Source organism: Arabidopsis lyrata, assembly GCF_000004255.2.
Source record: "Arabidopsis lyrata subsp. lyrata unplaced genomic scaffold ARALYscaffold_1, whole genome shotgun sequence".
NCBI lineage: Eukaryota > Viridiplantae > Streptophyta > Magnoliopsida > Brassicales > Brassicaceae > Arabidopsis > Arabidopsis lyrata.
In genome coordinates, this window is record NW_003302555.1 from 7,774,166 (window position 1) to 7,784,894 (window position 10,729).

General features: G+C 37.8%; 5 protein-coding genes across 5 annotated transcripts in view; 3 read left to right on the plus strand and 2 right to left on the minus strand.

Annotated features, from left to right (window-relative positions):
• Nucleotides 1-6: 6 nt before the first annotated feature.
• LOC9326344 (tetraspanin-16) lies at nucleotides 7-915 on the plus strand. Its single transcript, XM_002890236.2, has 2 exons — nucleotides 7-455; nucleotides 531-915. The coding sequence occupies exons 1-2, from the start codon at nucleotides 9-11 to the stop codon at nucleotides 828-830; spliced, it is 747 nt and encodes a 248-aa protein (XP_002890282.1). The 5' UTR covers nucleotides 7-8; the 3' UTR covers nucleotides 831-915.
• A 492-nt stretch (nucleotides 916-1,407) lies between these two features.
• LOC9326345 (tetraspanin-11) lies at nucleotides 1,408-3,908 on the plus strand. The gene is made up of 3 exons (XM_002890237.2): nucleotides 1,408-2,296; nucleotides 2,585-2,888; nucleotides 3,416-3,908. The coding sequence occupies exons 1-3, from the start codon at nucleotides 1,790-1,792 to the stop codon at nucleotides 3,895-3,897; spliced, it is 1,293 nt and encodes a 430-aa protein (XP_002890283.2). The 5' UTR covers nucleotides 1,408-1,789; the 3' UTR covers nucleotides 3,898-3,908.
• Nucleotides 3,909-3,963: 55 nt separating this feature from the next.
• Nucleotides 3,964-5,266, minus strand: LOC9326347 (60S ribosomal protein L6-1). The gene is made up of 4 exons (XM_002892957.2): nucleotides 4,950-5,266; nucleotides 4,608-4,714; nucleotides 4,337-4,518; nucleotides 3,964-4,236 (listed from the first exon to the last, which is right to left on the minus strand). The coding sequence occupies exons 1-4, from the start codon at nucleotides 5,207-5,209 to the stop codon at nucleotides 4,081-4,083; spliced, it is 705 nt and encodes a 234-aa protein (XP_002893003.1). The 5' UTR covers nucleotides 5,210-5,266; the 3' UTR covers nucleotides 3,964-4,080.
• A 262-nt stretch (nucleotides 5,267-5,528) lies between these two features.
• Nucleotides 5,529-8,793, minus strand: LOC9329066 (kinesin-like protein KIN-8A). The gene is made up of 6 exons (XM_002892958.2): nucleotides 7,878-8,793; nucleotides 7,477-7,750; nucleotides 7,306-7,356; nucleotides 7,133-7,225; nucleotides 5,966-7,030; nucleotides 5,529-5,820 (listed from the first exon to the last, which is right to left on the minus strand). The coding sequence occupies exons 1-6, from the start codon at nucleotides 8,540-8,542 to the stop codon at nucleotides 5,788-5,790; spliced, it is 2,181 nt and encodes a 726-aa protein (XP_002893004.1). The 5' UTR covers nucleotides 8,543-8,793; the 3' UTR covers nucleotides 5,529-5,787.
• Nucleotides 8,794-9,079: 286 nt separating this feature from the next.
• Nucleotides 9,080-10,729, plus strand: part of LOC110225145 (zinc finger BED domain-containing protein DAYSLEEPER) — a 2,877-nt gene continuing 1,227 nt past the window's right edge. Inside the window, exons 1-3 of the mRNA XM_021014069.1 lie at nucleotides 9,080-9,655; nucleotides 9,776-9,991; nucleotides 10,146-10,726. Of these exons, the coding sequence (XP_020869728.1) occupies nucleotides 9,616-9,655; nucleotides 9,776-9,991; nucleotides 10,146-10,726 (837 nt within the window). The 5' untranslated portion in view covers nucleotides 9,080-9,615. The remainder of the gene's footprint in view (nucleotides 9,656-9,775; nucleotides 9,992-10,145; nucleotides 10,727-10,729) is intronic.

Below are 10,729 nucleotides of genomic sequence, written 5' to 3' on the forward strand. Positions count from 1 at the left end.
AGAAGAAAATGTCTGAGGTACGAACAGGGTTGCTAACAATGGCGACCATAATCCTCATTTGCATAGGCTTAACCATGACGGGAACAGGTTTATATTACAGGAAAACAGTCTCACAATGTATCCGAGAAACGGATGGCAGTTTCGTTGTCCTTGGTTTGCTCTTGCTGGTGATTCCTCAGTTTGCTCTTTACGCAATCTGTTGTCGCTCCAAACGTATGTTCACAATTTACATATATGCAATGATATTCGTCTGCGTTGTCCTTGGTGGCTATTCTTTAAAGTGTTTCATCTACAACACAACCTTTGGAATCGCCAAGAACCCTGCTGAGGAAAAGCGAACCGCCAAGCAACTGGTTGGCCGGCTAGTCCCTGAAAGTAAACTTGCAAGAGTCACCGACTGTATCATTTATAACCATGATTGTAACTTCAATGCCAGCCAAAACAGCAATGTTTGGGTAAGTACTTAATTATGTTACCTCATCCTCATTCATTCGTATTAAAGATCAATCTCTAACAATGATGATATAAAGAGGTATTGCTGCGCGCAACCGAGAGGATGTGGAGTGACGACAATGTTCGGGCAACCAGGAGAATGGAGTTGGAAACATCAACATGTAGAGAACCATGTTCCTGAAGAATGTTCTTACGAATACTGTCTTAGTTGCAGAGGTTGCCAGCTGAGCATCTTAAAAGCCATTGTTCATCAATGGAAATATCTCTCCATGTTCTCTTATCCTTCCCTCTTTCTCGTTTGTCTCAGCCTCGCCATTGCCAGGTCCATTAAAGACACTTTTGATGAACCTGATGATTATAGAGGCTATTATACTTGATTTCATTTTTCCATATCAAATGTACATGATATGTAATTCTAGTTTTTAATTAGATTCTTTCATTAATCATTATTATTACCTTTTTTTTTTTTAATCTTAACAATGGAGGAAGAGTCTTTTAAAGTACAAACTCGGATACAAAAATATGTTTGGTAGAGCTATCAGCTATCATTATAAATAGTATTATAACGTTTTGGAAATTCACCGATCTTGCAAGTCAAAAGCAAAAATTAGAAGAAATTTACCAACATTATTACCCATGCAAGATTCAAGATTTGGAATACATATTTTTTCTATATACCAAGGAAATTAATGTTTGGATTTTCTTCCATCAATTCTTAAGGAAATTTTTAAACCCCACTAATTTGAGTTTTATCCTTTTGAAAATTTTAAATCTCGGATTTGAGAATCGTTTTTCTTTTTCTTTTCCATAACACATTATTTATATGATTTTTGTTTAGTTTTTCTCCTTTTGCAAGTAACAAAAATATAAATTAATATGCATTTTTATTTTAAAATAAAATTAACATAAACCTACATATAATTTTCCCAACAATCTCGGATTCAATAAATTCTTATAAATTTCAATGTTTAAATAGTCGAGTGGCAGTTTAGTTAGTCTTAGTGACATGGCAATAAGACATAGTCAAAATCTAATTTAACGACTTTCTCTAAACTAAAGGATCTTCTTAACCCCCACACGATCTCTAAATCCAGTGGCATAATCTAGTAACTAAACACTAAAACCAATGGCTAATAATCTCCATTCTCCACTAGTATCCCCCACTACCCAAAAATCAACCGTTCCCTCTTGCCCCAATAACCACGACTCTATAAACGTTACAAAACATAATTACCAAATTCAAACAAAAACAAAAAACCTCTCTCCCTCTCTCTATCTATTTAAAATCCGATTTGGTTAATCGAGTTCATCCATCAGAGAAAGAAAAACTCCAAAAATGTTTCGAGTTAGCAATTTCGTGGTTGGTCTAGCCAACACATTGGTGATGTTAGTGGGCGCATCTGCCATTGGTTATTCGATTTACATGTTCGTTCACCAAGGCGTCACCGATTGTGAATCTGCCATTCGGATACCACTTCTCACGACCGGGCTCATCCTCTTCTTGGTGTCGTTACTCGGAGTGATAGGATCTTGTTTCAAGGAAAATGTCGCAATGGTTTCGTACTTGATCATATTGTTTTCGGGCATCGTTGCGTTGATGGTTTTCTCCATATTTCTCTTCTTTGTGACTAACAAAGGAGCCGGTCGTGTGGTGTCCGGTCGAGGGTATAAAGAGTACCGGACGGTGGATTTCTCGACTTGGCTTAATGGGTTCGTTGGTGGGAAGAGATGGGTTGGGATAAGGTCTTGTTTGGCTGAGGCTAATGTTTGTGATGATTTGAGTGATGGTCGTGTTAGTCAGATCGCTGATGCGTTTTATCATAAGAACTTGTCTCCCATCCAGGTATTTTTTTGGTGTAATTTAAGTAGGGTTTTTTTTTTTATCGATATTTTTAGGTGTGAATTTATTCCTTTGTTGATATTTTTTGGTTTCGTTGTATATATCAAACGACAAATAAATCTTCAAACAAATAAATAAAAACAGTTTAGGTTCATTTTATCGTTCTTTAGTATGATTAAATTTCATTGTTGAGTTGTATATAGTAAAAAGTATGAAAAATTAAACGAATTAAGGTTTTTTTTTCTATACATTGTTGGTTGTGTGACTCAATTACTGGTTGTGAATGAGCAGTCAGGTTGTTGTAAGCCACCGTCGGATTGCAACTTCGAGTTCAGAAACGCGACGTTCTGGATACCACCGACCAAAAACGAAACGGCGGTTGCAGCCGACAACGGGGACTGCGGTTCGTGGAGCAACGTGCAAACGGAGTTATGTTTCAACTGCAACGCATGCAAAGCGGGTGTGTTAGCGAACATAAGAGAGAAGTGGAGGAATCTTCTTGTTTTCAACATTTGTCTCCTCATTCTCCTCATCACCGTCTATTCCTGCGGTTGCTGTGCTCGTCGTAACAATCGGACGGCTAGGAAAAGTGATTCTGTCTGATCAACAACTCCATTTCAGTTTCTTGTGTTTATGTTTTCTTAGTTTGTTTGTTTCTTTTTAAGTTAATTATCTTTTGGTTTCTTTGGACAATCTGTTTCACAACAATTATCATGAATTTTATCACATTTCACTAGCCATTGACGACATTTCGTTTTTAATTTTATTTTATATTTATTCGAGCATAATACATTAATACAACAAGTCACCTTTCTAATTATCTTTAGGTAACACAAAACAATCACTATGAATTTCTCACACTTCAATAGCCGTACCATTCAAACTCATACAGAAATATATACGTGGTCTTATCTATTTTTATCAACAACCATTAACAAACACACGAAAAATAAAAAGAACAAAACAAAACATTAACACATACAAAAGTTTCAGGATTTTATATTCTACGTTCTCCAAAAGAAACAAAAATTCAATCTTCAATCTCCTTTCATTGGCTAGTAGAAAAAGAACCTCCTTTCATCGATAACCATAACCTCATATCTCATCAATCTCTCTGGTCGAGGAAAAAAATGGAGGATCAGATAAGGCAATTAAAAGACATTTTTGACCGGTTTGACATGGACGCAGACGGAAGCTTAACAATCTTAGAACTCGCGGCGCTTCTCCGGTCACTCGGCCTCAAACCTTCAGGCGACCAAATCCACGTATTGCTAGCTAGCATGGACGCAAACGGCAATGGTTTTGTCGAATTCGATGAGCTCGTTGGTACAATTCTTCCTGATCTGAACGAAGAGATCCTAATCAATTCCGAGCAATTACTCGAGATTTTCAAATCATTCGATAGAGACGGTAACGGGTTCATCAGCGCAGCTGAGCTTGCTGGAGCGATGGCGAAGATGGGTCAACCATTGACATATAAAGAACTAACGGAGATGATCAAAGAAGCAGATACAAATGGTGACGGTGTTATAAGCTTTGGAGAATTTGCTTCCATTATGGCAAAATCTGCTGTTGATTATTTTGGATTAAAAATTAATTCATGATCGTTCAAATTCTTATGCTTTTTTCATTTATTTTTATAGAATCGCATTCATAACAAGTCTTGAAGCTAGATTGATCGAAAATTTGATATATAAATCAGAGAAAATAGTCTTATCAAAGGACGATTAAAGAGGGAAAAACTCAGGGAAACAGATATTCTTAAAATTTGAGAAACAATACGAAATCTAGAAAACAAGCTCATGTGGTTTCATTCCTTGACTCAATGAGAACCTGGCTCCAAGGTAAACCTTGAGCTCTGGGACTGCCTCGATGGATTTGATCAGAGCAGCGTCAACGGTTTTCTGGTCTTCCTTCTTCTCCTGTGGGATCTCTTTCTTCTCCTGATCAAACCATAGTTTTCGGTTAGGTAATGTTACAGAAAAAGAAAACACAAAAACCATTTTTGGTTAAACCAAAATGCATAATAAGATGATTGTATACCTCTTTCTCAGATTCGAAGAATTCGCCTTCTCCTTTCTTCTTCTTCTTCTCAGCAACCTTTCCAAAATACTTGTCATCGAATTTCTCAGTGTTGACTCCAGAAATGTCAATCTTTGTGGAGGTTCCAATCACATAGGCTTGGTTAACACGTCTCAATGGTACACCATTGATCTTGAATGGTCCTGAAATGGGCAAATCAACAAACACAAACATTTAACAAAGATTCCAAATTGAACAATCAAACCAACACTAATACGATATAACAACTGACCTGTGACAAGAAGCAAACCAGAAGAAAGTTGCTTGAGGAAGACAACTCTCTTTCCCTTGAATCTACCAGCAAGAATGATCAACACAGTTCCTGGAGTGATGCTTGATCTGCAAGCACAGACATAAACAAAACCATATTCATATCGAAAATGAAGCATACAATATCTTAGCCGGAAGAAATTTGCTAATCTCTATGAATCCTACATTTCAACAAATCCTAATGATTTCAACCATCTCTCTTATATTCCCAGCAGATCCAAAACCATCCTAATACTGAATCTATCACACAGATAGATTGAGCTTGAAATTAAAAAGCCAATCGAAGAAGAAGATGGATAATTACTTTAGCTTGGTAGGCTTAGGCTTGCGTCTGTTAACGAGCGGCTTCTTAACGTCTTCCGCTGGATAAAACTTGGCAGGCTTCTCCACCGGAGCATCGACCTTAGACTTAGCATCGTGACGAGGGAAAACGCCGCCGTTTTTGGCCTTGATTGCCCACAAACCTCTCTTGTGGTACATCTGAGACCTAGAGTATTTGCCGACCCCCCTGATTAGGTCAGGGTTACGGTTAACTTTCGGAGTCCTCTGCTTCGCCGCCGGCATTTTTTCTGGTTTTTGTGTGACAAAATCTCTCTTAGTGGCGTAAACCCTAGTTGAGAGTCAGCAGCTCTTAAATATAAAGGACGATTGCAGCATAAATAAAACCTAATGGGCCTTATATGGGTTTCATATGGGTTTCTATTTCAAAGTTACTATGCAAATAATTCTGGAAAAGTAAAAACTTTATTTTCTGTAATTGTTTTTTTTTTGTCAACTATGCTTATGTTAAAAATAAAAATCATGTTAATAATAAAAATATCACAAGAACATAGTTGTGACATAAAAGTATTTTTCAGGATTTACTTTTAAAAAAATATAGATATAAAGCAAATTTTTTGGTTTGTAACTTATAAAATTTAAAAGGACACCACAATACAGAACAGCATAAGAAAAACATTCATAAAGTATACATTACCAAATGACGAAAAAATAGTAAAAATAAAATTAGTAAAACATAGAAAATAATTGTGTTTTTGTCATTCCTATAGAATACAGATGTTAGCAAACAACTGGGGGGAAACAATAAAAAAAATAAAATGTAGTAAAGAAACAACATGAGGTCTGATCAGTCTCCAAACTTGTTAATGCTTCATCTGTGGACGAGCAAACCCGGGCTGCACCAAAAAACCAAACAAACTTGATGAAAAAAAAAAAAAAAAAAAACCAAACAAACATATTAGTGCATGTTCACAGAAACTTGTTGAACAACTTCACTGTTTTAGAGTGTTTTGATTATAGCATCACTGTAGTTTAAGTTACCTGAAGCAGCTTTGAAGGAGCTTCTTGATGAACAAGACCGTGGCTTCTAGTTTTCCTTCTATCCGACGCAGGACTAGTATTAGCTACGGTTATGTCCCAAAAGCTTCTCTTTTTAGCTGCTGCAGCTGGAGATGCAAACCGATGACTCGGGCTTTTCAGCTCCTTCTCCTTCTCCTTTGGTCTCAAGCTCCCTCTTGTGACAATCCTCCTTGTTTCTTTGCCTCTTTCTGGAGTTTTCTCGCTCTTTCTACTACAAAGATCTTTCATTAATTCTTCTTTTTGCTTCTTCATCTGCAACCCATGTTCCCTCTTCATTCTCTCCATCTCCATCTTCAATGCCTTTACAGTCAGCTGAAGTTCCTTCACAGCTTCTTCTGCTTTTGTCCTTTTGGATGATTCTGGTGTGAAACATGTCCCTGATAACAACGAATGCCTTGGTTTCTTCTTCTGCTGAGCTGTTAACGCAGATGGTGGAGTCATTAGAGATGAGATTGATGGAGGTGTCAGAGAAATGTTGTTGTTGTTGTTGTTATTAGCAGCGGCTAAGTTCTCTGCTTGAAGAGTCAAAAGCTTTTGCTGCTGCTTCGCGAGCTGGACACGCAATTCACAGTTCTCTTTTTGAAGCTCTAACAAGAGCTTGGCCTGATCAGCCCCTTCTTCTTCACCCATTTGAACCACCTCTTCATTTACTTCACATCCCTTCATACGAATCTCCTTGGCTCGATCAGCCCAATGGAGAGTGTTTTGTGTTTCACCAAAAGATTGACTGCTTGGACTTATATTAGCAATCATCACCGTGTTACACGAGCCGCCTAGTGAGTCTTTTAGTAGTTGTGTGAGCTTTGAGTTTCTGTAAGGAATATGTTTCTTGCCTTCCACAAGCGCGTTAATGCAACTACTTAATGCGAGAAGTGATCTGTTTATATTTGCTCCTTCCAGTGATCTGAGTGTCCTTTGATCAGTTGCTAGCGCTCTTTCAGAACCGGCAAGATCAATGAGAGATAGCTTTCCTACCCGGCTGATGATATTCATGGAAGCATCTCTAGTCTTATACTCCACTATTACCTAGAGAACCACAACAAAAGATCAACTTAAGTCCAGGCCTAAAAATCGATGATACACTATTTATTTAACGCAATATGAAACTGAGAAAGATGAAAATATAACCTGAAGGATGGCGTGTGAGCGAGAAGATGTTTCGTTGCAACGAGTTGGCTCGGTAGTTCTGTTTTGATTTCCCCTTTGGAGCAAAGCCATAACCTAGCAAACAAATCTTATATATTAGCTTTTGTTTTTCAAGATCATTCAAAATGGAAAATGAATAGATTAGAAGAAGAAACCTCATCTGTTGAGTAAGCTCTATATTGAGTGAGACCAGCAGCCACAATTCCCTGATTTCGATCACATACAGAGAAAAGCAAATGAATGAGACCATTGTGTTCTTACTTCTTATCTAAAGCTAAAAGAGAAAAAAAAAAAAAAAAAAAAAGTAATTTCCGTTTTATGTTTACCTGCTTATCTTCGCGGAGAATGAGAGGTCTACCAGGTGAAAGCAAATCTCGAACAGTTTCATTATAAACCTCAAGATAAGAAAGATGAACAACATGGTTCCCATCTAAGCTTCTCTGTCTAACTTTAGCAAACAAATCTTTGATTGCTAAAACCATAACACCTGGATTCTCCATTGTCCCTAACATCGTATAAGTCTTGCCTGCTCCCGTAGCACCGTAGCAGAAAACCGAACCATTTCTTCCTTCAAGAACTGCTTCAACAAGATCTCCTGTTCTGAATAAATCAAGGGTAGGGGAAAGACATCTAAGAACTTGCAGCATTTTGATTCCCATTGCTTTCTAATGAAAGGATCCATTATTCAAGACAATATAGAGGACAGAGATGATTAAATTACACTTACGTGGTGGAATAAACCTCTTGTTGTGTGGTAGTTTCAGGAAATGAAGAATCAAAAGTGAAATGTCGAACACGGAGCCTCTTAAGCCTAAGGTAATCGTTCTCATTCGTAAACTCCGTTAGATAAACATCTCTTTTATTCAAAATCTTGACACAACATCTTGCCCCATTCTCTCTTTCCTTTTTCCCCATTGGTCTAAGCCTCACAAACACCAAAATCCGACTCACAGAAGCATCAAGACTATCCAATTTTTCAGCTTCTGTAACGTTTCTAGCTCCAATACCCATTGAGAGCTTTCTAATCACACCACTACTAGGCTTAACAGGAACCGAATTAACCCCGAAAATCCGATCTGCTTCGAATACATTGTTCTCTTTGGTTTCTTCTTCAATAAATTTAGAATCTTTACCGTCTTGGCGATGAAATCTGTCTCCTTTCTTGCAAGAATCAAGCAGCTGAGTCTTGAATCTCTGGTCATCGGGTTTAGGAGACTGATTAGGGTTCCTGAGAGAGAAAGAAGCTCTCTTTTGCTGCTCGTACAAGAGAGTCAAAGCTCTCATCTTTTCTTTCAACCCTTGATGTGGATTTCTCAACGGAAGATTCAGATTTGTGTTTTCTTGCTCATTTCGCTCCTGTTTCATCACCTTGGATCGAGTAGATACCGGCATTTTTTCTTTCTCCAGAAGCTAAGATTTTCTCACCATCCAAATACAAAACCTAGCAAAGAAGAAGATCTTGGTGTGTGATCTTTAGAGTTAAATTTATGACTGATCAAACGCCGTTGATTGGTTGGACTGGAGAACAAGTGCGTTGGTCAAAACGAAAGCTTAGCTTTGAGAGAGTGTAGATAAATTGCTATTTTCACACTTTTGCAAATTAAGAAAAGAATTGAAGGAGTTTTTTTGAAACTTTATTGTAACGGTCATAAATTGCTTTGTCAGCCCACTGTTTGAGCTTTTTATTTTATTTTTTAATATAAGTGACAGATGGAAACATAATTGCTTTTTCAAAATTTTAATATGAGAATATTTTGGTTTTTCCGTTTTGATTTGGGCCTAAATCTACCATTTTGGTTTAGTATAATAACTTTGGTGTGATTGTGTTTTTTTTCCTATATAAAACCAAACAAAACATAAGAAGAAATAAATCCTTTCTGTAATTGACATATCATATTGTATAAGAAAAATAATTTCAATTGTCCTGGTATAAAAATCATAAATTGACAGGTTGATATACACTGGTTCTATTTCGGTTCGGTTCAATTGTTCAGTTAAATCCTGATGAACCAATAAGCAACAATCATGACTCATTTCGGTGGTAAGGTAAACCGGAGTATTAAATAAACAAAAAAAATCCAAGCCGAAAACCAGACCAGACCCGAGCCATTCGCAGGAGTCATTTAGCTGAGCCTTTTACTCTCTCAACTTCTCAATTCCCAAAACCAGCCGACCGATTATTGAGCCAGCCTCGTTGCCCTAGCTCCTCTCCTCCGTTGAATCCTCCGACCAAATCAACGGATCCGCCGTCGTAACCAATCCCTCAGATCGGCGAAATTCCGACTCGCCGATCCTCCTAAGCTCATATCCCTTAAATCGGCTCAGAGATCCAGCGCCGATCCTCTTTCTCTCTTGGCTGCTGTTTCTGCTTTCCCTCCAAAAAAAACAAAATAACTTCCCTCTCTCTCTCGCAACGGATTTTTCTCGAAGGATCGTTTCACAGAGACAAAGAAGCTTGGAATCAAATGGAGTGGAATGTTAACAATGCATTCAAAACCTACAAAGGTAAAATGAATAATCATCAATCAGATAATTTGTGATAGCTTACTTGTGGTCTCAGTGTGTGTGTCAATTGAGGCTACAGGCACTTATGACCATGTTCTTTGTTGCTGCTTCTTGATGTAGAATTGGAACCTAAAGCTATGATGGATATGACACTTGTTCCACATTCTGATCCCATTGACATTGGATTAGGCTCTTCTGATAAGTCAAACTCTGTTCCTCCTAAACGGAAGAAGACTATGACTTCAGTTTATCTTAAATATTTTGAGACTGCACCAGACAGCAAAACTCGGAAATGCAAATTCTGCGGACAAAGCTATTCCATTGCCACAGCTACTGGTATTATTCTTATATCCTCTCTCAAGTCAATGTTTTCCAAGTGTTTCATTCTCCATTCTCATTGTGTTTTCCCTGGTTGTTGGAATTTTTATTCGCAGTCCTCATGATTTTACTAATTACATTTTTTGTTCTTGTTCTGTTTTCCTGCTCTAAGGAAATCTTGGAAGGCATCTGACTAATCGGCATCCAGGCTATGATAATTCAACAGATGTGGTTACCAGCTCATCAGTACCACAGACACCACCAGTTGTTGTAAAACCGTCACAATCCCAGTCAAAAGCGCCACAACTCGATTATGATCATCTTAACTGGTTAGTTCTCAAGTGGCTTGCTTTGTCATCACTTCCTCCCTCTACTGTAGACGAAACATGGTTGGGAAACTCCTTCAAATTTCTTAACCCATCCATCCAGTTATGGCCGGCTAAAAAATATAAAGCCATACTTCATGAGGTTTTCAGAAGTATGCGGGGAGATGTAAAGACATCCATGGAGCATATCCAATCCAAAGTTTCTGTCACTTTGAGTTTCTGGAATTCATATGAAAACATTTTTTATATGAGCGTAACGGGCCAATGGATAGACGAAAATTGGTCGTCTCATAGATTGCTGCTTGACATATGTCGGATTCCTTATCCCTCTGGGGGTTCTGAGATACATAACTCCCTTTTAAAAGTCCTTAAGATATATGCTATTGAAGACAGGGTTCTATCTTGTACACATGACAACAGCCAAAACGCT

Coding starts and splice junctions, on each gene's coding strand:
- LOC9326344 (XM_002890236.2), top strand. CDS start 9: ATGTCTGAGGTACGAACAGGGTTGCTAACAATGGCGACCATAATCCTC. Junction 456..530: donor GCCAAAACAGCAATGTTTGG/GTAAGTACTTAA, acceptor GATGATATAAAG/AGGTATTGCTGCGCGCAACC.
- LOC9326345 (XM_002890237.2), top strand. CDS start 1,790: ATGTTTCGAGTTAGCAATTTCGTGGTTGGTCTAGCCAACACATTGGTG. Junction 2,297..2,584: donor AGAACTTGTCTCCCATCCAG/GTATTTTTTTGG, acceptor GTGAATGAGCAG/TCAGGTTGTTGTAAGCCACC. Junction 2,889..3,415: donor GACGGCTAGGAAAAGTGATT/CTGTCTGATCAA, acceptor CTCTCTGGTCGA/GGAAAAAAATGGAGGATCAG.
- LOC9326347 (XM_002892957.2), bottom strand. CDS start 5,209: ATGCCGGCGGCGAAGCAGAGGACTCCGAAAGTTAACCGTAACCCTGAC. Junction 4,519..4,607: donor TGGTTTGCTTCTTGTCACAG/GTCAGTTGTTAT, acceptor TGCCCATTTCAG/GACCATTCAAGATCAATGGT. Junction 4,237..4,336: donor TCTTCGAATCTGAGAAAGAG/GTATACAATCAT, acceptor TGGTTTGATCAG/GAGAAGAAAGAGATCCCACA.
- LOC9329066 (XM_002892958.2), bottom strand. CDS start 8,542: ATGCCGGTATCTACTCGATCCAAGGTGATGAAACAGGAGCGAAATGAG. Junction 7,226..7,305: donor GAGCTTACTCAACAGATGAG/GTTTCTTCTTCT, acceptor TTTGTTTGCTAG/GTTATGGCTTTGCTCCAAAG. Junction 7,031..7,132: donor GCTCACACGCCATCCTTCAG/GTTATATTTTCA, acceptor GTGGTTCTCTAG/GTAATAGTGGAGTATAAGAC.